This window comes from Dryobates pubescens, chromosome 34 (genome assembly GCF_014839835.1).
Source record: "Dryobates pubescens isolate bDryPub1 chromosome 34, bDryPub1.pri, whole genome shotgun sequence".
NCBI lineage: Eukaryota > Metazoa > Chordata > Aves > Piciformes > Picidae > Dryobates > Dryobates pubescens.
The window spans coordinates 2,693,106-2,715,848 of record NC_071645.1 but is presented as its reverse complement, the minus strand read 5'-3'; the positions used below and the strand labels follow the sequence as shown (position 1 = coordinate 2,715,848).

Below are 22,743 nucleotides of genomic sequence, written 5' to 3'. Positions count from 1 at the left end.
CCCGGGACCTGCCGCCCGGCTGCAGGCTCCAGCACTGCCCGGGACGGGAGGCGGCACCGGCGCCCGAGAGGCTTTTATCTCCCCTCCCCTTCCCTCTTCTCCCCGCCCCCGGCACATCGCTTCTGCCGTGGAGGATTCCTCCGGTTACGTCGCCGGTTGTCTGCTGCCCTTGCCCCGAGACTGCGCTGGGCATCTCTTGCCCCCTGCTCCCCATCCCAGTTTGCTCTGCCCCGAAGAGCAAAAGGCTGCGTGCCCCGGGGCAGGGAGAGCTGCCGGGGACAAGACGGACGGGGGAACAGGGGGTCGGGAAAATGAGGACAGGCGTTTGAGGGGTGACAGCCAGGCTGGAAGCTCCATCCAGCTTCAGTGCTCCGCCTGCCAGACTCACATAGGGTCCCCAAGATTTCAGTTGGGCTGAATGTTTTTCTCGTTGGTGAAATAGAATGCAATGGAGACTAAAACTGGATCCGGCAAGGGGGTGGTGGGGGTGTGATATTCCCCCCGCTTTTGTTGTTGTTGTTCGGGTTTTAACAAGCATGCTTTTAAATTTTACACCAGTCTTGGAAAGAGAGGCTGAGTGGGTGGGTGGGCTTACGGTGGGTGGGTTTAGAGTGGGTGGGCTGAAAGTGGCCACCTTTGTGTTGTCCTGTGCTGGTTGCAAGGAGGGGAGGCTGAGAGGGGAGGCAGTTTGGGATCACAGATTAACGGATTGCATCGGATGGGAAGGGGCTCTCAAAAGCCATTTTGTCCAAACTTCCTGCAGTGAGCTGAGAGCTTGGGGCTGGAGCTGGGGAGTGGTGCAGGATGCCCAGGGAGATGTGACACAGAACACGCAGAACAGGGTGAGTGAGAAAGGAGCTGAGCTGGGGCTGAAGCAGAGACAGGAATGAGTAACCACCACAGGGCTCTGCTTCCTCCCAACCCTGGCAGGGAGCTCAGTGTCAGTGCCATGTAATTTCTGTTTATTCAGTTTGCTTTAAAAGCTGTCTGAAGGAGATTGTTTGTCACAAGCAATGAAAACCTTCCCCACAGCCAAAGAGCTCTGCTCTGCGAGTGAAACCAATCATTCAGAGAGGCCTCAGCTATGGGTACTCAGGTCTGTTGTGTGTGTGCTGCACTCCCTGGAATGGCTCTTAGTGTTAGAAAAGCTTTGGACATTAAAAGATGCCTCTGGCTGGATTGTGGATTAGAAGTTGCTCTTTTGAGCTGAGTCTTCCTGATATTTCTTTTCCCTCTTTTGCCAGCATTTTGGCCCCTGCTCTGGAGGCTGCACAGCCGAGGACCCCCAGCCCAGAGAGAGGGCACAAAGAGGAGCCACAGCAAGCAGAAGAGTTAGATTAACACTTCCCCATCTCCATTTCTTCTCAGCATAAAATGGTTTTAAACTCACAACGGACTTTGTTGGGGGGGGGGGGGGAGGGGGGAAGAAAAACCAACCAAAAAGTTTCATTTCATTTTAATGTCTTCACTGAAAAACAGAGATGATGAAAAGTGTGCTCAAGAGGTAAATGGGTGGGGTGGGAGGGAATCCAGGAAACAGAAACAACAATTTCTCCTCTTTTTTGTTTGTTTGTTTTTGTTTTGTCAGAACATTTTGCACAAACTTGGTTTAGTACTTTAAGAAAAAGAAAGCTTTTTTCCTTGCTTTCCTTTTTCTTCCTCCCCTCCCCCCAAGAAATGTTACCTGATCTTTTCCAGTCCTCTCTCATTATTTTCAGCATCTGCTTCTACACCAAAAACCTCACTCAAAGCAACAAATGCAGTGCTATGTACAGTGTGCATGTGGGGCTCAATACTTTGTGTGAAGGTAGCTGATAAAGGAGTCACGGTCCCTGGAGGTGTTCAAGAGGGGATTGGATGTGGCACTGGGTGCCATGGTTTAGTCATGAGGTCTGTGGGTGAGAGGTTGGACATGATGATCTTTGAGGTCTCTTCCAACCTTGGTGATTCTGTGATCAATTCTGTAGGTCCACAGCCTCCCCCTGGCAATTAAGACCGGGTGAGTAGGGTAAGAAACAACGGATCAAGTATCGTGGGGTGGGGTTTTTGTTTCCTCCCAGAAATGACAGAGGATAATATTTACTTAAAAACAAAACAAAACAGAAAAACCCAAACAAAACAAAAACAAAGCTCACATTTACCTAAAAAAAGGTCATCAGAAAAAAACAACCCAAAGAACTACAGCTCAAAAATGTCTATTTACAATCTGCGAACTGGATGCTAATTCACTCTGGTTCCACTGAATTCATCACTTGTACCCAGAGCCAAGGGTTTGTGTTGCTCAACTCTGCTTTAACAAAATGCAGCCATCTGCCTCTTTTCAAAGGGACAACGATTTCCCCTGGTGATATGCTGTGAAAGCTGAAGTTTCCTATGCTTTGGCATCTTGTGGAAATTAAGAAACACTTTGCACACAGGACCCTCAAGGTTCACACCTGAGCAAGACGACTTTGTCCTCCCAGGGACAGAAGAGCAGGCAAGCTACGTGACTTCCAGCTCAGGAAAGGCCAGAACATAAGCACACCTCTGCTCCAGAGCAGTTGTTTGCATTTGGTATTAGAGAGATCCCAAAAGGATGAATGAAAGAAAGAAGGGAAGGCCAAGACAAATCCTCCTCCCATCAAATCAGCATAAACTGCTTTTGTGTTCAACAGCATCAAAAGTTCCCCCCATGGCTTTCAAACAGTGACATCCTCCAGCAGGGCAGAGAGGCCATCTGGGAGCAATAACAAGACCTGGACACAAATTTTGCAAAAGACAACAACTTTTTTAAAAGGGGAAAAAAAAAAATAATAAGAATGCTCTAAAATACTTAATTAAAAAAAAAATGAGGAAAAAAGAAGGAAAGAAAGGGGGGAAAAAACAGGTTAAGAGAGCAGAATGGCTCAAAGCAAAGCAGGTTTGGTGGTGGAGAAAGCACAGTGCCATTGACCTTGGAAGTCTGTTGCAAACCAAGGCTCACATCTGGACACAGGTCTCTGGTGAAATGAATTGGGTAACCTTGGCTCAGTTTGGGGGTCCGTGGGATGTGTGCGTGACAGTAACAGCAGTGATAGACCCTCCTTGGGGCAAGCTCTGAAACGGGGCAGGGGGAGGGGGGGGAGGGAGGAAAGAGGGTGCTGAGAGAGAAATCCTTCCAGATTAGAGGTGGGCAGGCAAGCCAGTGGGGATGCAGAGACTGGCAAGCAGAGGGCAGTGTGTCATGCGAATAGTGCTAAGCAAGGGCTGGTTCCTGGAGGGAGTGCCTGGCAGAGCATGGCCGTGTCACTGGTGGTGTTGAGAATCCTCAGGGAAGGGCAGCTGCAGTTTTCAGTCCCTGGAGAGTTCCGTTGCTATGGGTTCCCTTAAAACAAGACCTTCATTTTGGCAGCATTTTGAAGGCACTGGAACACCAGGTGTTGCCCCAAGCATTGCTCCTAGAGAAGTTGGTCCATAGCTAGAAGTCAGAGCTCCTTTGACACGTGATGGAAGAGTCAGCTCAGTGGAGGTAGGTAGGTTGATTCCATCGGTACCAAGATCTGTTTGTAACACAGAAAAGAAGAGCTACAATTGCTGTGTTGTTAACAGTTTCCTCCTGAAATAAAAACCCTTATTATTCCATTTCCAACCTTACTTCAGCTTGGCAGCCAGCAAATGATCCTTCACTCCTACAGGAAGCTCATAGAGACCTCATGACTTTCTAAGCAACATCTTCCATTGAGCTGCTCTTGTCACACACATTACCTGGCTGGTGGACTTCCTCCATGCCAGAGGAGGTCTGATTCATGGGACAGGGTGATCCATGACTCAGGAAGCCCAGCAGCTGTGAGTAATGCCCTCTGCTCTCTGTTGCCTTCCTTCTAACACAGCATCCTTGATGCAATGTAGAAACTACAAGAGCAGTGACGCTGGAGCAGCACAAACTGGGGCAGGGACATGTTCAGTGAAATAACCAGAAGAGCTCTGAGCCCATGTGAAGCCCACAGAACCCAGCTCTAAGCCCACAAACCCTTAATCCTTTACAACACCTAAAGGCAGGGCAGGGGAAAATCTGTGGTGTTGTTTCATCTGCCACTGTGGAAGCATTACTCTGCAGAAGAGCTCTCTGGGTGGCACTGCAGGAGAGCAAACTGGCTGTGGAGGGAGTTATCCAAGCTCTGCTGCTGCTTCCTCCACACAAGGAGTTAGTTTAGGACAATCCTAATGGCAAACATTTCTACCAGTGTGTGTGTGTGTTTGTTCCCCCCCACCTTTTTTCCCCCTTTGAGCCAGTAGAGTTTTTCTGGCAAAACTTGATTTACTATTTGTCTTCAAGCAGAAAAACAGCCATATCCTAAGAAGCTTCAGGTTGGAGTCACATATTCATAGAATGATTTGGGTTGGAAGGGACCTTAAACATCCTTTAGTTCCAACCCCCTGCCATGGGCAGGGACACCTCCCACCAGCCCAGGTTGCTCAAGGCTTCATCAACCTGGCTTTGGACACCTCCAGGGAGGGAACATCCACAACCTTCCTGGGCAACCTGTTGCAGTGTCTCCCCACCCTCACTGTCAAGAATTTCTTCCTAATCTCCAGTCTAGATCTCCCCTCCTCTAGCTTCAATCCAACTCCTCTCATCCCATCATTCCAAGCCCTTCATGTAAGAACCACGTAGCTCCCTATTGCTGGAGCCTCTAAGGGCCTACACGTTCTTCTCTAAGGTCTCATTGCTTTTCTCCCAAGTCCTTCAACCCCCTCACCAAGGAGCAAGCTGTGGGGCCCCTGCTGCCTTACCCTGAAGAGTTGAAACCGGACGAGTTCATTGCAGCTTTGGAGTTGCTCTGGGCTGTGCCGGGGCTGCTGGCATGGAGGGCACTGCCAGGGGAGGAGGGCCTGCTGGAGTTTCCTGGGGAACACGATGATGTTACTGTGTAGCAGAGAAAGCAGAATAAGAGTGGGGAATCCAGCCCGAGCCCAAAGACATCCACCTTATTTTGCTGCCATCTGACTCCCTGTCTGCCCTGCAGCAGCAAGGCACAGTCTGTGCCCCAGCCACGGAGAGCCAGGACTGCTCTCGCGCTCTCTCTCTCCAGCACTTGGTTTCTGTGTGGCTTGCACTTCTTAAAGCAGATCCTGCTGAAGAAGCACAGTAACCTACCCTCAAACACTCCTCTTGCTTAGCTTCTAGGTGTGCCTGGCTCCCAAACCTAAACACTCCAATCAGGATTATCCTGGGAATGTTCCCATGCTCAGGGAGCTCGCTGTGTCTTTGCTGCTGCCAAGAGAAAGACTCAGCTGCTCTCAGCCCTTGTACACTAGTTATGTGGGGATGCTTTCCTGGGCCAAATCCAAGGGTCTTATGAGGACTGATCTGCAAATGTCACCTAGACACCAAGTAGACAGAGAGCAAGAGCAGAGGAAGAAGAGAAGGAATGGTGAGGAAGGTTTCTCGAGGCTTACCAGTCCCAGGCATGGTGCTGTGCACCGGATTGACTGAGAGGGGCCCCAAGGACCCTGAGGTAGAGACCTAGAGAGAAACAGAAACAAAGAATAAGCACCTGGTACTGCGAGGGTATAGATCACAAAAGGCCAATCCTTGCACACTCCTTTTAGAGCATGATGGCTCCCAGGCAGATTATTTAATCTACATCTGAGGCTCCCAGAGATATTGCTATTGATACACTAGTGCAGAAGCACCATGCCCATATCCACAGCCATAGAGGGAAACCAGGATGAATATTACAAGCACCTGACACACTCTCTCTAGCTCTAAATTTATGGATCAACACTGCAAAACCCTGAAATGATCAAACTCAAGCCAGAATTGTGGAAGTCTTGAGATTCAGCTGCTGGCCTTTGGGTAGAATCACAGAATTGTCAGGGTTGGAAGGGACTTCAAGGCTCAGCCAGTTCCAACCCTCCTGCCATGGGCAGGGACACCTCACACTACAGCAGGTTGCTCACAGCCACATTCAGCATGGCCTTAAAACCTCCAGGGATGAGGCTTCCACCACTTCCCTGTGCAACCTGTGCCAGTCTCTCACCACCCTCATGGGGAAGAACTTCTTCCTAACATCCAATCTGAATCTACCCATTTCTTTTTCCCCCATTCTCCCTAGTCCTGTCATTACCTGACACCCTCAAAAGTCCCTTCCCAGATTTCTTGTAGCCTCCCTTAAGATACTCTCAGTTTAAAACTTCCCAGCTCACTCTGATCTTGGGCACAACTAATCCCTTTTCCCACAGGGAGTTCTTGGTGGGTGAGACTCCTCAGGTGACAATTAGTAATTTGGTGGCTGCAATCAAAGCAAGCCTGGAGCATTTGCTGTTCAACCACGACACTTTAACTGAAGGCAAGGTGCTGTTCAGAGTGACTGATGAGCAAAGGCACAGTGCTGTACAACGTGCTCACAGGGAAATTATTCACCAGAGTTGCTGCTTGAAGGATTCATGGCTTGCAAGCAGCATTTCGTGCTTGTGACTGTAGACTGGAGGCGCTGTGCAACGAGTGAGCAAAGCTCTTGTGATGTTTGCCTGCCTTCTGATGGATAATTCCAAACCCCAGGAGACTTCCAGATAAACTATTGCTTGTGAGTACACACTTTCCCTTCCACTCACATGTGCTCCAGCACTGAAGGGAGGTTCCTTGCCACTTTTATAAGTGGAGGCAACTAAGTCACTACTGATTTGCCCAGGGAGGTTGTAGAAGCCTCATCCCCAGAGGTTTTTGAGGCCAGGCTGGATGTGGCTCTGGGCAACCTGATCTAGTGCGAGGGCTGTGGCAGCAGGGTTGGAACTAGATGATCCTTGAGGTCCCTTCCAACCCTGACAAATCTGATTCTATGACTAGTAGAAAAGCAGCAGTAGCTTGTAATCCACAGCAGCCACTGACAGCACATGCCAAGGACATGCTTTCACCAGCTTCTCACAACAGGTGAGAAGTGTTCCTCATCCTTTCTGGCAATGAATATATGCTTGCCCACTTGTGGATGGACACCATGAGAAGCACAGTTTCATAGATTCATAGAATGATTTGTGTTGGAAGGGACCTTGAAGATCATTTAGGTTGGACACGATGATCTCGAAAGTCTCTTCCAACCTGGTCTATTCTATTCTATTCTATTCTATTCTATTCTATTCTATTCTATTCTATTCTATTCTATCCTATCCTATCCTATCCTATCCTATCCTATCCTATCCTATCCTATCCTATCCTATCCTATCTTTCCAACCCCCTGCCATGGGCAGAGACACCTCCCACCAGCCCAGGTTGCTCAAGGCCACATCCAACCTGGCCTTGAACACTTCCAGGGAGAAGGCATCCACAACCTCCCTGGGCAACCTGTTCCAGTGTCTCACCACCCTCACTGTTAAGAATTTTTTCCTAATATCCAGTCTAAATTTACTCTTGCCAAGCTTCAGTCTGTCCCTTGTGCTCTGAGAACCTCCAGCTGGTTCTCAGAGCCTCCTCCTGTGCTGGTTGATTGAACCATACTGGAGCAGCCCAGGGGTGGGACAGCGTGATGCCCATGATCTGCACCCTCCAGCTGTTTGGGATGGTGGGGTCTGGGTGTGCATGCAAGGCTGCCTTCATCACAATCTATTGTGATCTTGCTGTCACTGCTTTATAATTGATTTTGTAGTCATAAAATTAATAGTTGCCTATGTGCTCTGATATCAGATGTGCTTTGGATACACACACTGGCTAGAACACAGTTGGCACTACCAAAAGTGTATCCTGCATTTCTGTCCACAAGCTGACATGGAAATGGTTACCACTAGGTTTTTAGAGTCACCAAGGACATTGACACCAGTGGGTGTAATCCTCATTCCTCCCCCATCACACTTTGGAAAGCTTTTATATACTAATCTCAGGGTGAAAAGTTTTGAGCTAACCTCTGTATTTGAATACTTTTTCCTGCAACTGATCTGTGCCTTCTAGGAAACCTTTCTGTTCTTTCTGTTGCTTTCATTGGCAGAGCAAAAATAAATGTTCTGGAGGTGCAGGCACAAGATTCCTTTCAAGGTGGGATGTGGAGGGTTTGCCCAGCTGCCTCTCCACATACTCCTGCAGGTGTAGTCACCCACTGGACACGAGTGAGCTTGCCAGCAACTCAAGAGCTTGAGTGGACAAGGAAATGTATTGTCCTGTTTCCATTTCCACCCTTTCCCCTCCTTGTCTGGGATGGCATGCAGAACTCCTTCATCCAAAGTCTCTCACCAGTCTGGAGTTGTAGATAGGTGATTTGATGGGGGATGGCATTGGGCAGCTGATCCGCTTCTCCTTCTGGCGCCGGTTGCAGAACCAGACCCGAACCACCTCCTTTTCCATGGAAAGCTGCTCTGCTATCAAGGATATCTCCTCTGAACTGGGCTTGGGGTTCTGCTGAGAAAAGACAGGAGGTTAAAGAAAGCCCCAAGGAGCTGTAATTGACAGTGGCAATGTAATGCTTCTGCTGCTGGAAAGGTGGAGAACAAGGGTGGGGTTGGCTGTAAACTGGGGAGGGGAGGAAATGTGCTTCTAAGAGAAAGGGTAAATATTTGGCTGAGAGATTGTGCTCTGTGAACCAGAAAGTGCCTCTGATTCAACACCAAGGCTCAGGGATTCAGTGGGCAGTGAGTCACAGCACCTGTCCCTGTTATTGCACAAAGCACCACGCTCTTTGATCTTAACCCTAAATCATTGCTCGGGGGAAAGTGAGTGGCTGATGCTCTTCTTATCACTACACAGAACATCCTAGCTGTGAGTGCTGCTTGTGCACCTGCCTGCACCATCCCAGAACAGCCATTCCTTCCCTTTCTTTCCCTCTCCCTTATTTGTAAGGGGAAATAATGGCATCTATCCTTTCTTCTGAGTCACAACAATCACCAGGGGGTTGCAACACCTGTTCCAGTGTTCCACTACCCTCAGGATGCAGAACTTGTTCCTAACATCCAGTCTAAATCTGCTCTTCTCTAGTTTGAAGCCATTGCCTCTTGTCCCATCACTACAGGCCTTTGTAAGCAGTCTCTGGACTCACTCCAACAGCTCTGGATCCTTCTTATGCTGGGGACATCAGAGCTGGATGCAGTATTCAAGGTGGGGGCTCAGCAGAGCAGAGTAAAGGGGAAATCAGTGGCTGATGGTGGGGAGATGTGGCAACAAAACTGCAACTCTCTAAACCCAAATTTACCAAGGGGGCTCATTTTCTGCTTAACTTCTTCCAGCATTTTCTAACCTGCTCTCAAAACAAGCAAAGAAGAAGACTTCTCCTATTTTTTTTGAGGATTCACTGTTCCTCTGCCCTAGCAAACATCAAATTCAGTTCACTACAGATGGAAAGATTTTCTTTCCCCCTCACATCTTGAAATCTCTTCTCCAGCGTGGAGCGAATGTTGGTCTCAATGCTGGTCCTCTTCTTTCTTTTCCGTCCAAACATCTCGTTCACTGAGGGGTAGGAATTAGGAGTGCTCATGGAAGAATCCAAAGGAGCAGATTCTGGGGAGAGGAAAAGAGAGATTTAAGAAGATAATGAGCAGGTTGGGTTTTTTTTATTCCTAGATCTTTTCTGGGAACCGTGGTACCTCTTAAAGTTAAAAGTTCCAACATTGTGAATCACAGAATTGTCAGGGCTGGAAGGGACCTCAAGGCTCAGCCAGTTCCAGCCCCCCTGCCATGGACAGGGACACCTCACACCACAGCAGGTTTCTCACAGCCACATCCAGCCTGGCCTTAAAACCTCCATGGATGAAGCTTCCATCACCTCCCTGGGCAACCTGTGCCAGGCTCTCACCACCCTCATGGGGAAGAACTTCTTCCTAACATCCAATCTGAATCTCTCCACTTCTAGTTTTGCTCCATTCCCCCTAGTCCTGTCATCCCCTAGTTATGATTAAAATTGCTCCAGCAGTCCCAAATCCATCACTGATCTTTTCCAAATCAGAAGAGAATTACAGAGTGCTACAATATTACTCAATGCATCATTTCTCCTTTCCCCCAGCTTGATTTCCAGCCTGGGGACCACATATTTTCCAACTGTTTAATTTCATACAGTTAAAGATGCTGACTTGCATCACTGGGATCAGGCCTTGTGTAGCTGAGACATCTTCTCACATGATAAATTGGCCAAACATGCAACTCCTGAAGGGCTGGGTGAAGCACAGGAGACTAATTTCTTCCTATAGTGGTTCTCAGACAGCAGAGGACAGCCCAGTTCTGCTGCTGCTGGGGATTCCCCTTGCAGTGCTATCTTCCTTTCCTAATTACCGCTCCTGGGCTGATCTCTCAGCACTTGGAGTCCCTTCCTATTCTTTCTAGCTTACACAAGGAGGGACTGGATGGATCAGCCCAGTGGTTTGCCCCAGGCCATGCAACAGAGCAGGAGGCAATGCAGGAAAGAGCTGCCCCAGACACCAAATTGCAACACGAATCCCACGCTGCCAGAGAGAAAGGACAGATGTGGTTTGATATCTGGGCCTCTGCTGTGTGAGGAATGCAGCCTGGTTGCCAGCCCAGCCTCACATCTGAGAGGTCTCAGCTACAGCTCTGTCCTTCCTGGCTTTCACTGGAGGTTCCTGGAAGGATGCCCTTGTCCCAGATGTTTCTGCACGCTGTGTCACATACCTGCATCACTCAGCCACTTCTCCAGCAGTGGTTTGAGCTTGCACATGTTCTTAAAGCTCAGGTTGAGAGCCTCAAAGCGGGAAATGGTGGTCTGGCTGAAATCGTTGCCATAGAGCTTCCCCATGGCCAGTCCGACATCACCCTGCAGGGGAGTTCCAAATCACAACACAAGCTCAGAAGAAGCCCTCACAGCTTCCTGCTGCCAAACCACCTCTCTCAGGTTGCTTCCAGCATAAGTTCAGCCCTGTTTCCACGACCTGCCTTCCAGAGAAAGTGGCTTCTTTTCCCACAGGAACCTGGCCCACAGCCCTGAGTCTTTGTGTACTGGAGAAGGTGCAGATGAGGTCACAGTAATGACTTATTAGGAAGGGTTTATCCCTTCATATCTTTGGAAGGGTTTCCTCTAAAGAGCACCAAACTGTATGTAATCCAGCCCTTCCTCCATCCACACCTCTGCCACAAACTCCCCCAGCCCTGCGGAGACCTCATCTTGAGTACTGCCTTCAGTTCTGGGCTCCCCAGTTCAAGAGGGACAGGGATCTGCTGGGGAGGGTCCAGCAGAGGGCTATGAGGATGAGTAGGGGACTGAGCACTGTCTGGTGAGGAGAGGCTGAGGGACCTGGGGCTCTTTAGTCTGGAAAAGAGAAGACTTAGAGGGGATTTAATAAATGCTTATAAATATCTGACGGCTGGGGGTCAGGAGGCAGGGGACGGGGCCAGGAAGCAGGGGACAGGGACAGGCTCTGCTCACTTGCTCCTTAGGATAGGACAAGGAGCAATGAATGTAAGCTGCAGCACAGGAGGTTCCACCTGAACACAAGGGGGAACCTCTTTACAGTAAGTGTCACAGAGCGCTGGAGCAGGCTGCCCAGAGAGGTTGTGGAGTCTCCTTCTCTGGAGACTCTCAAGGCCTGTCTGGATGTGTTCCTCTGTGACCTGAGCTGGATTGCATGGTCCTGCTCTGGCAGGGGAGTTGGACTGGATGATCTCTTTGGGTCCCTTCCAACCCCTGACATCCTGTGAGCTGTGATCATGCCCAGAAGTGACACCACCCTTCCCACTGACGAGGCTGCTCACCTGTGTGAACCCCAATTTGATTCTCCTTTGTTTGAAAGTCTTAGCAAACTTTTCCAGCTCCTCCAGATCGCTGGGCTCCTCAGATGCTCCTGATGGAGTGAGGTGCTTTGCCACTTGCAAATGTTGGGGTACATCCAGGTGGGGTTCAACTGATGAGCCAGGGAGTCCAGAACGGCCCACAGCCTGTTAGGAAACAACAGAAAGGATGCACAGAGCCACAGCAAGAGAAAATGACACCATTTTCCCTGCCACCTTCCCTTAGTGAAGCAGCACGTCCTGCAGATGGGTGTTTCTCAGGGCAGGACTCTCTGTTGGATCATGTGCTGAGGCAAGTTACCTGTGATGCAAGGCTGGGTCCTGGCTGGGAGAGAAGAAGGCTGCCTTGTTGCTGAGGGAAGGAGAGAATGTTGGGCTGCAAAGCTGAGGAGAGAAAAAAAAACAAGAGAGAGACATCTGATCAGCTCCTTCATCAGTGGCTGAATGTCACTGCACAGGAAGGGCTCAGGAAGCTCTGACTGGAAAATGTTAGGTCAAAACAGAAGGATTTCAGCCATTAGAACAAACATGGATTATGAGAAGAGTTCTTCTCATGACTTTTTTTAAGCCTGAAAAATGACAAAAAGCAAAATAGTTCACCCACTGATCCCTGCCTGTAGCTCATTAACAATTCTGTATCTGTGCCTTAGTTCAGTGTTAGAAGGGACCTCAAGGATCAGCCACCTCCAACCCCCCTGCCATGGGCAGGGACACCTCACACTACAGCAGGTTGCTCACAGCCACATCCAGCCTGGCTGCAAACACCTCCAGGGATGAGGCTTCCACCACCTCCCTGGGCAACCTGTGCCAGTCTCTCACCATCCTCATGGGGAACAACTTCTTCCTAACATCCAATCTCAATCTCCCCACTTCTAGTTTTGCTCCATCCCCCCCAGTCCTATCCCTCCCTGACATCCTAAAAAGTCCCTCCCCAGCATTCTTGTAGCCCCCTTCAGACACTGGAAGGCCACAATTAGGTCTCCTTGGAGCCTTCTCTTCTCCAGACCGAACAGCCCCAACTCCCTCAGTCTGTCCTCATAGCAGAGCAGCTCCAGCCCTCTGCTCATCCTCGTGGCCCTTCTCTGGACACCTTCCAGCACATTCCACAGGCCCCAAACTTTGATTTCAGCTGCTGAGCAGCACAGACTTTGCAACATCTTAGTGGTGATCCCTCCCAGTGCTTCACCTTTGGAGCTATTAAAACAATGTGCATCTTCTTTCCAGTAGCAGCTGTTCTGACTCCAACTTTTAGCCACTCCATCTCTTTAAAACAGAACAAAAAGGAAACGATCCTGGTCCCACAGTTAATCTCCTGAGCCTGCACCCTCTGCTTTCTACATTTCACTTGGGAGTGTCATTTTGAAGCTGGCTGCCCCTTTCTTTCCCAACTCTACTGTATTTCAAATAAATGGAATTTCTGGTGGAATGTATAAACCAAGACAAAGTGATGAAAGGAACAAGAGAGAAAGAAGGGAAGGCCATCTATAAAAACTAACAAACCCTGGGTATTTATGGAGGCTGTGTAATTGTTTGGCTGACAAATGTTCAAGCAGCAGCCTATATCTCTTACAAGGAATGTCCTAAAGGATTAAGCAGCAAGTGAAGCAGTGCAGCTCCCGAGGAGTTTAGGCAGGTTCTCCAAGCCTGCTGTGGGTGAAGCCTCTGGAATGCAGTGAGGATTTATAACCTTTCTTGAAGCAGTCAATATATTCTATTGATTGGAACTGACATTTATAGGGAAAACCATAGAAATTTATGGACTTCTGCTGGGGGAAAAAAAAAAACAACACAGAAAAGGTAAAAAAAAACCCACCAAAAATCTCATCTCCAGAATCAATCACTCCCCCTTTCTTTCTCTTTCCTGTCTCTCCCTCTTTTAAAATTGATCTCTGAATGTGCAGGATCACATTTATTTATTTAGATTGATGTTTCAATAAGCCTCCCCTAATGCTGGAACAACTTTGAATTTCAAATGCAGGCAGGTAATGAGGTGCACATTTTGAAGAGTGAAGGTAATTAATCACTGGAATGACTTGCCTAGGGACATGGTGGATGCTCTGTCATTTGGAGTCTTTAAAAGCGTGATTGAACACCTTTGTGAAAGCTGAGCTCCAGCTCAAAGGGAAATTATGGACTGGAGCAGGGAATCACCGGTTTGACAGCTGATGGCACTGAGGCTGTGTCTTGGGGAGATGAAGACTTCAACAGCAATATGAGGAGAGGCTGAGGGAGCTGGGGGTGTTTAGCCTGGAGAAGAGGAGGCTCAGGGGAGACCTTATTGCTCTCTACAACTACCTGAAGGGAGGTTGTAGCCAGGTGGGGGTTGGTCTCTTCTCCAAGGCAACCAGCGCCAGAACAAGAGGACACAGTCTCAAGCTGTGCCAGGGGAAGTTTAGGCTGGAGGTGAGGAGAAAGTTCTTCCCAGCAAGAGTAATTTGCCATTGGGATGGGCTGCCCAGGGAGGTGGTGGAGTCCCTGTCCCTGGAGGTGTTCAAAAAAGGATTGGACATGGCACTTGAAGCCATGGTTTGGTTAGTCAGGAGGTGTTGGGTGATAGGTTGGACTTGATGATCTCTGAGGTCTTTTCCAACCTTATTGATTCTATGATTTTGGCTGACAGTATTCCCAGCATCTACCTGGCTGTGTGTTTCCAATTCTAAGGCACAAAGCTCTCACCTCCTCATTCAGGTGTGCCAGCATTAGCTGATCAAAAGGCAGCACAGTGAGGCACATCAGGGGTTAGTCAATCAGACCTGAGAACATATCTAGTTTAAAAGCAGCTTTAAAACACTGAAAGCAACCCAAACCCTGTGTCCTCTGGGAAAGGTTGAGTCCACAGCCAAGTCCTTTTGGCCACCATATCCATGAACTGATGTCCCCAGCAGGAAACACTGAGAGTGCTCCCATGACAGCCCAAGTGACAGCTCCAGGAGTATTTTGTGTATCCCTTTGGTATCAGAGAATCATAACATGGTAGGGATTGGAAGGGATCTCTGAAGATCATTGAGTCCAGCCCCCATGCCAAAGCAGGATCCCCTAGGGCAAATAACACAGGAAAGCATCCAGCTGGGTCTTGAAAGTCTCCAGAGAAGAAGACTCCACAATCTCTGTGGGCAGCCTGCTCCAGCACCCTCCCAGTGAAGAAGTTTCTCCTCCTGTTGAGGTGGAACTTCCTGGGCTCTAGTTTGTATTCATTGCAGAGTGCTCCACCTGAGTCTGTACCAAACAACTAATTCCACAAAACCAATCTGTGCCTTCACTTTCACTCCTCAGTGGCTGTGCATGCACATGGCAAAGGATCATTAAAGCTTGGCAATCATCTATTCAAATGGAAGTGTTCTTGCACAAAAAGCCAGCTACTGGCCAGAACATCCAACCTTGATCAGGTCTGGAACCAGAAATGGTCACAGCCAAATAAGTGGCCATCTGTTGGAGGGGTTATAGCTGCCAAAGGCAGTAAATTAATAGAAGAAACTCTAACTCTATAAAAGGAAGCAAGTTCTGCTTGGCAGCAGGATGTGTTTCTCATTATGCATCAATAAAAGCAGGCAGCAAGCAATAGATTAGCCTGGCCCTGCTATTTCAAACTCAATTCTAGATAGACATCAGATAGACATCAAACAGTTTCTTTATACTTCACTCAGCATCATTTGGCTGAGTTCAGAGTTTAGAAACCATCAGTGAGAAATGGATTTTTCCCCTTGCCTACAACACAGGTTTTCTTTTGGAGTGTACACATCAGTGAATTCAAGCTGCAGAGGTTTTTTCAGGTCTTAGTTTTGAATTTTTGGTTGATACAGAGGGACCTCAGTGCTGGAATAAATCCAGACTGTAAGCAACAGGACCCTGTGCACCTGCCAGGCTATGGATCAAAGCCTGTGCTTGTCATTGGCTTCATCCTCGTTGTTGAAATGACATTGAAAAAACCCAGCAGTGAAAGCAGAAAGCCAGAGACTTTCTCAAGCACTGAGCAAAACCTTCCTGCCTTTCATGGAGCTTTCAGAAGTAGTTGGACCTCCTGTCCTCTCCTGCCCCATGGTTTGAAGCAAGATTTGGGAACACCCCAGGCAACTCCAGACCTCTTAGCTCTCACCCCCAGGTTGCTCCTGGCTAGGTTAGAACTGTTTGTTGTAGTGCCAGAATTGCTCTTCCACCAGAGCAGCTCATCTCCTTCCCTGGATTTGCTCTCCCTCTAAGGTATTCTGAGGGATCAACTCCAGCTCTCCTCCGTTTTCTGGAAGAAATGAAGAGTGCTAAACCAGAGAGGCTGGGAGCTCGGGCAGGCTGCAGCTGCTCGCCAGGGAGCAGGCTCCCTGCTGGTTTACTGAAAGCCAGTCAGATGCTGTCCTGCTCTTCGGAGGTGGGATCCATCCCCAGGCTGCCAAGCCTGGCCCCAAGGTGGCACTCTTGGCGCACACAAGCCACAGGTGCCAGGAGCATCTCCCAAACCGGACCCTTCCCGGAATGTATGGGATAATCCCGGGGGTGGGAACGAGCAGAGCAGGGAATGCATCTGCTAAGGTTGCAGCAGAGCAGACACCATCGTGCTGGGATCAAATGAAAGGATACAGCTATGAGAAGGGACATTTTCCTAGATACATGTCTGCTTCTAATAATTCTAGGCTGAGAGAGTTGGGGCTGTTCAGCCTGGAGAAGAGAAGGCTCCAGGGAGACCTTAGAGCAGCCTTCCAGTACCTGAAGGGGCTGCAGGAGAGCTGGGGAGGGGCTTTTGACAAGGGGTTGGAGAGAAAGGATGAGAGGGAATGGATTGAAGATCAAGGAGGGCAGATTTAGACTGGAGATTAGGAAGAAATTCTTTCCAGTGAGGGTAGGGGAGACACTGGAACAGATTGCCCAGGGAGGTTGTGATGTCCCTTCCCTGGAGGTGTTCAAGGCCAGGTTGGATCAAGCCTTGAGCAACCTGGGCTGGTGGGAGGTGTCCCTGCCCATGGCAGGGGGTTGGAACTGGATGATCTTTAAGATCCCTTCCAACCCAAACCATTCTATGAATCTATGACTTCCCCTTTCAGCTCTTCTTTGCTCTTACCTTGTTGCCCAGCCTGAGACTGAGACAGAAGAAACTGGGGAACTGACTGCATGTGACCAGGAAGCAATACAAGCTGCTGCAGGGTGTGAAGAGAGCTCATATCCTACAGGAAAAAGCAAAGGGAACAATACAACTCAGAGACGTCTGCACCAGCTCTGCAGGAGAGCTTCCCTCATCTCTTAGGCTGTCCTTGACCTCATTCACACTTTTCATTTAGCTGCTAACACACCAGATTTGTCTAACTCATGGACTGGAGAGTTAGAGATCCAGGGGTACTCCAGGATCTGAAGTTTGCAGCTGTGTGGAGAGCTCTGTGCACAGCCAGCCACACGGAGAGCTGTCTCCTCTTACAGGAAAAAATTTGCTTCTTGGAAACAACATTTCTGATGGACTGGCAATCCAACTCTGTTTGTGAAAGCTATTGGATCTCAGTTTCTTGGCATTGTCTCAGCCTCCCATTATTTTCAGCTCAAGGGATGCCCTGAGCATGGTGTGGTTTGCCTGCTCAAGAAAGCCTCAAAGGAAATCTCTTCCAAGTACCTGTCCAGTCTGCCTTTGAACCCCTGGAACACTTTCTGCAGGAAGGAGAGACACTGACCTCTGCCAGCACAGATTCATTTGTCCAATTTAGTGTCCACCAGCCCCTCAAGTCTCCTTTTGCCACTGTCAAAAGGCAGATGGAATTGGACAAGTGTCTCAAATCCAACCCAGAGCTTCACTACCCAGTGCCATTTCAGTTTTCAGGATCCCTGAATCAGCCAAGTCACTTACCCCTGCAATTTGGCTTCCAGGCATCATTGATGACCCCTGCACAAGGTGACCTGACCTAGGGGGGATTGCAGATTGCAAGGAGTCACTGAGGTCTTCAGTTTTGATCTGAAAAAGAGCAGAGCAAGTGTAGCATTAAGGGAGCAGAGACAAGGGGCTGCAGGGTGTGTGCAAGGGGCAGCTAGGGGTCAGAGAGGCTGGAAGGGATCAGGAAGGGGCTGCTCCTTTCAGAGAAAAGTTAAAGGTCAGGACTCACTGCTTCCATCCCTGGCTTTGCAGAGTGGCATGGTCCTTCCTAACCTCTGCTCTCCAGTCCATTACATGGACACAGCTTTTCTGCTCTGCCAAGCCAAGAGGAAGCTTGCAGCTTGCTCAGTTAAAATGTGTTCATTAAAACACTTTAAAGAATAGTCCAAGTTCCAGTGGGCTTAGCAAGGTTTAATGCAGGTGAATGCTTTCCTCAGACAAAACATGGAGGCATCTGGGGTTAGAAGAAAGATATGAGACAATTCTCCTTTGTAGATCATGACTTAGACCCCGATGGCAGGGTTGGCTGTGGATAACCTCTCATTTCGTTCTGCAGGCAGCAGAGAACGATGCTAGAAGGGGATGGGAAAGGAAAGATCACGAAGTAAAGGAGCTCAAAAAGCAGTGTAATCTTCCAGACTTGAAAATACAGCACCCCAGGCACCAAAAGCTTTCTGGGAGAAGCTGGACAAATACAAGAAGAACTCGTGCTGTGGCAAGGAGAAACCTGCTTCCTTTAGCTGTAGAAAAAGAACTGGAAAGCTTCACGGGTGTCAGCCCTTTGTCCAGTGGGCATTTTGACCTACTTGAATGTTCAAGAAAGATTCATGTCTACCAAAGAAAACCCCAAGAAATCAGGATTTCTGGGTCTACATTTTTAAGAGGAAAGAAAATGTACCCAGGGACCAGAACAGAATCCTTATTTCTGGCTAGAGTCTGCACGTCAATTTCTGACCTTGCTACTGTATTAAAACAAACCAAACAAACCCAAAAGCCCCAACAACAGGGACCCCCTCTAAACCAAACCAAACCAAACCCAAGCAGAACTCAAACAAACCAACCCCACACACAAACAAGCAAGCAACCCAAAGGCCTCCAAACAAAGAAAGAAAGAAAACAAACGTCCAAAGGAGAGCTGTTGCATCACTTCATGCTAGCTGAAATCCTTTGGTAAGGCTGCCTGGGACAGCAGAGAGGGGAACCTGGTTGGAGAGATTTTAGAAGTTGTTAATTCCAGAAAGCTGCCTGAGGGGTGGCCATGGGCAGATGCCACAAAGAGGAGACAAAAATCATACAGAGCTCTTAGAGCAAACAATTCCCAAACTTAGGCTCAAGTTTTTCCTAAGCATGAGAATGCCTCAAACAAGCCTCACATCACGAGTTCCATTCCTCACCCAAGCCTTCCCAAATCAAGAAGGTAACCTCTTTTTAGAAGAGATTTTCCCCCATCTCTTTTCCAGAGGTGGAAAAGCCACCTAGAAGCCAGAAGGACACCAGAAAGAACACATCATGAAAACCTTTTCCACGGGCTCAGCATCACAGCTTGACTCTTCCTACTAGGGCTGAACCTCAACACCTTGTGATGGGTTAAGGCCGACCCCCCTCCAAACCAAGAGCCAAACCACCACACACCTCCATCAAATAACTCCTGAACCCAACAGCCCCAGAAGACAAGCATTGTCTCCTTTGCAGGGTATTTTTCCCCCCCTGCAGTGCTGATGGGGACCTTAGGTCGTACAACCTCCTACCAGCAGAGGGGGACAAGAAATTCGGCTTTTAAAAACAGTGGCCCAAGCGAACAGTTTTTTTGGTTGAGGGAGGTTTTATCTCCGTTTGGCTAAACCAAACCAATCCTCCAGAGCAGAAGCAAAGGAGATAACATGTTCCAGAGCAGAAGCAAAAGAAGAAAAGGTGATCACAAGAAGCTTGCAGCTGCAGTGCAAGGGGCTGGCCCTTGTAGCATTAACCTCTGCAATTTGGAAGGTGCTATGTAGAGGGAAGGGGATTACAACATCCACTCTCATTACAACCCATAGCTCTGGACACTGCCGAAACCAGTTGTGCAATAATATTAGCTCCTTGCAACAAGGCTTTTACATGCTAGGTAATTCCAGTTCTTTCCTACCTTTCAGGTTGGCATGATCATCCTCTTAGGCTGCTGCAGGAAAGCAAAAATAAACCCAACCCAACAAAAAAACCCAAACCACCAAATCAGCTGGAAAGATCTTCTTGATCACTATCAAGGTGGATAGTGTCTAAATGACTAAATGGTAGACAAAAGGCTGAGGAGAAGACACCGTTAGCCCTGAATCATCCACGCATCGCAGGCGAATGGTTCGATGCTTTGTTTTTCTTTCTGAGAGTGCATGAAAAAGAAGTCATCCAAGCCAAAAAGAAAAGAAAACAAAACAAACCCCCCACAAAATCAAACTAATAAGTTACCCCTGCTTGCAATTCATGGGTGTCTGCCCCACACAATGCAGCCATCCAAGCCCTGAACAGCCTCCCCAAAAGAAAAAGTTATCGGCGTCTTGGAGGAGCAGCCACTTGATCCCAATGGAAGTGAAGTGCTGGAGAAGCACGAGCCATTTCCAAACTGGAAGAAAACCTTCACAGCTGCCAAGTGGAATGATTTGGAAGCCTTCCAGGGTGAAAGGGGTGTGTAGCTGCATCCCGGCATCACACAAGACGAGAGCGGGAGGTGGGTTTGGCAAAGGACCGGTTCCCGAGTCAAAAACAACAACATCTCCCCGCTGCTCCTTCCCCCGGCCCTGGAATCCTCTGCCTCCCTCCTGCGCAGTGGGCGGGCACCTAGGGTGCTCTTGACAAATCCTTCTCCCCTACACCTATTTGTGAGAATTGTTTTTCATTGGGTTTAAGCTCAAATTTGCCTCTCCCTCTCCCCAACAGGCCTGCAGCTGGCTAATTATTCATTAGCAAGAGCCCAGGGTTTATCCAAAACTTTGGGGATGGTTTATGCAAATCTTGCACCTTCATATAGGTTTTATTATCCCCCCCTCCCCTCCGTGGCTAAACTGGCAGTGTTACCAACTGTGCATTAAATGAAACCAACCCCAATCCCCCCCCCCCAATAAAAAACCACACACATTGTGGGTGAGGCCTCTCAAAATCATGAGACTCCCTTAAAACAATGTAAATCTCAGAGTAATGAAAGGAGAGGAAGAGTTGGCTTCTCCTTTCCCAGTGCACCAGGCTCTCATTTGCAGCTGTTTTCTTGCAGATAGGAGAAAAGTTCTCCTAAAGGAACCAAAAGAGGTTGAGATCATCACAGAAGCACCTCATGTAGGTACTTGGTAAGAACCCTGTGAAAAGGCTGCAAGAGAGCAGCACTGATAGAGTCAAAAGCAGGACCAGATCCCACTGGGGTTCCTCAGGACCATGGCTTCACATGACAGTCAAGTGGGGAATGGGAAACAAGAAGCCATGGAGAACAAATCCCAATTTCATGGATTCATAGAATGGTTTGGGCTGGAAGGGAGCTTAAAGATCCTCCAGTTTCAAACCCCCTGCCACGGGCAGGGACACCCTCCACTAGACCAGGCTGCTCATCCAACCTGGTCTTGAACACTCCCAGGGGGAGAGCATCCACCAGCTCCCTGGGCAGCCTGTCCCAGTGTCTCACCACCTTCTACCCAGTCAGTGTGATTGGGGGTAATCACACTGTTTAAGGAAAAATGACCTTGTGAATCAGCAGGGCCATGAAATGCACTGCAGATCGAGCTCTCTCTGGGTTGGAGGGGAGTCTGCAGGCAGGGCTGGGAGCAGCTCTGAGCTCCTCCAGCGCAGGTAACGGCAGGTGGCGGCACCAGCACGCGGAGCTCCTCGGGGCTCCTTGGGATAGGAAAGGAATCACACTTGCAAATCTCAAGTGGATGTTTTCACAGCCTTAAAATAGGGTCAGCTGCCCCCAAGCAATCAAGGTGAAAAACACAGGAAGGCTGAGTGGAGAGAGCGAGAGTCCCTTCCTTAGCCGGCTGGCACTTCTGCTGTGCCTGGCCAAGGATGGGTCGCTCCTTGCCTGTCTCTGGCCGAAAAAAACCAACAAAACAAAACACCCCAAAACACAACAAAAACAAAAAGCAAAACAAACTCAGAAACATATTGAGGGCGATGGAAAATGATCAAAGCTGCCTTCAGCTCCCTTGCGTAACCGATTTGTGGAAGGTGTTTCATAAACATTTCATAAGAAGGAGAATTATGAAGAAAACATCTCCCAACCTGCCTGCAATTACTGCACAAACTCTTCCTTACCAGTAGGAAGAAGGGGAGAGAGAGGGGGGGAAAAAAAAAAAGAAAAAGAAGAAAAAAAAACCACCCCAAGAAGTACATCTGTTTTGTAACTGATCTGTGAACTCCTGGCAGGCGTTCGGCTGAGGAAAACATCCTGCAGACACGGCGCAGGGCTGTGCGCAGTCAGCCTTGCACGAGGAGGTTAGAAGGAGTCACCTCAGCGGCACTGATTTAGAATGGAATAGAATTAGCCTGGTTGGAAAAGACCTTCGAGGACATGGAGTCCAACCTATCACCCAGCACCATCTGATCAACTAAACCATGGCACCAAGTGCCTCAGCCAGGCTCTTCTTAAACACCTCCAGGGATGGGGACTCTACCACCTCCCTGGGCAGCACATCCCAATGGCCAATCTCTTTCTGTTGAAGAATTACTTCCTAACATCCAGCCTAAACCTCCCCTGACACAGCTTGAGACTGTGTCCTCTTGTTCTGGAGCTCGTTGCCTGGGAGAAGAGACCAACCCCCACCTGGCTACAACCTCCCTTCAGGCAGTTGTAGAGAGCAATGAGGTCTCCCCTGAGCCTCCTCTTCTCCAGGCTAAGCAACCCCAGCTCCCTCAGCCTCTCCTCACAGGGCTGTGCTCCAGACCCCTCCCCAGCTTTGTTGCCCTTCTCTGGACACCTTCCAGCATCTCAACCTCTTTCCTAAACTGAGGGGCCCAGAACTGGACACAGGACTCAAGGTGTGGCTGAGCATGGGGCAGAATGACCTTCCTGCTCCTGCTGGCCACACTATTCCTCATTTCACTGCAAGGAAGGCCATTCCCTCCTGCCACACCAGCCAACAGGCATTGGATTCAGGGACTGAGGCTGCAGCCCTCCTTATATGAACCCAGCTCAGGGTCACTGCTCACTGCTAATCTGCCCTGTCCTCCTCACATGTTAGACACCAAAGCAGGCAGCCTGAACACAGTC

At 49.0% G+C, this 22,743-nt stretch overlaps 1 protein-coding gene across 1 annotated transcript in view; it reads right to left on the bottom strand.

Moving 5' to 3' along the window:
- Positions 1 to 3,478: 3,478 nt before the first annotated feature.
- POU2F3 (POU class 2 homeobox 3) overlaps positions 3,479 to 22,743 on the bottom strand; it is a 49,827-nt gene continuing 30,562 nt past the window's right edge. The window contains exons 5-14 of the mRNA XM_054176139.1: positions 17,493 to 17,597; positions 16,722 to 16,824; positions 11,976 to 12,058; positions 11,639 to 11,821; positions 10,562 to 10,703; positions 9,300 to 9,436; positions 8,180 to 8,341; positions 5,419 to 5,485; positions 4,753 to 4,885; positions 3,479 to 3,518 (exon numbers count right to left, since the gene is read on the bottom strand). Coding sequence (XP_054032114.1) covers positions 3,479 to 3,518; positions 4,753 to 4,885; positions 5,419 to 5,485; positions 8,180 to 8,341; positions 9,300 to 9,436; positions 10,562 to 10,703; positions 11,639 to 11,821; positions 11,976 to 12,058; positions 16,722 to 16,824; positions 17,493 to 17,597 — 1,155 coding nt within the window. The remainder of the gene's footprint in view (positions 3,519 to 4,752; positions 4,886 to 5,418; positions 5,486 to 8,179; positions 8,342 to 9,299; positions 9,437 to 10,561; positions 10,704 to 11,638; positions 11,822 to 11,975; positions 12,059 to 16,721; positions 16,825 to 17,492; positions 17,598 to 22,743) is intronic.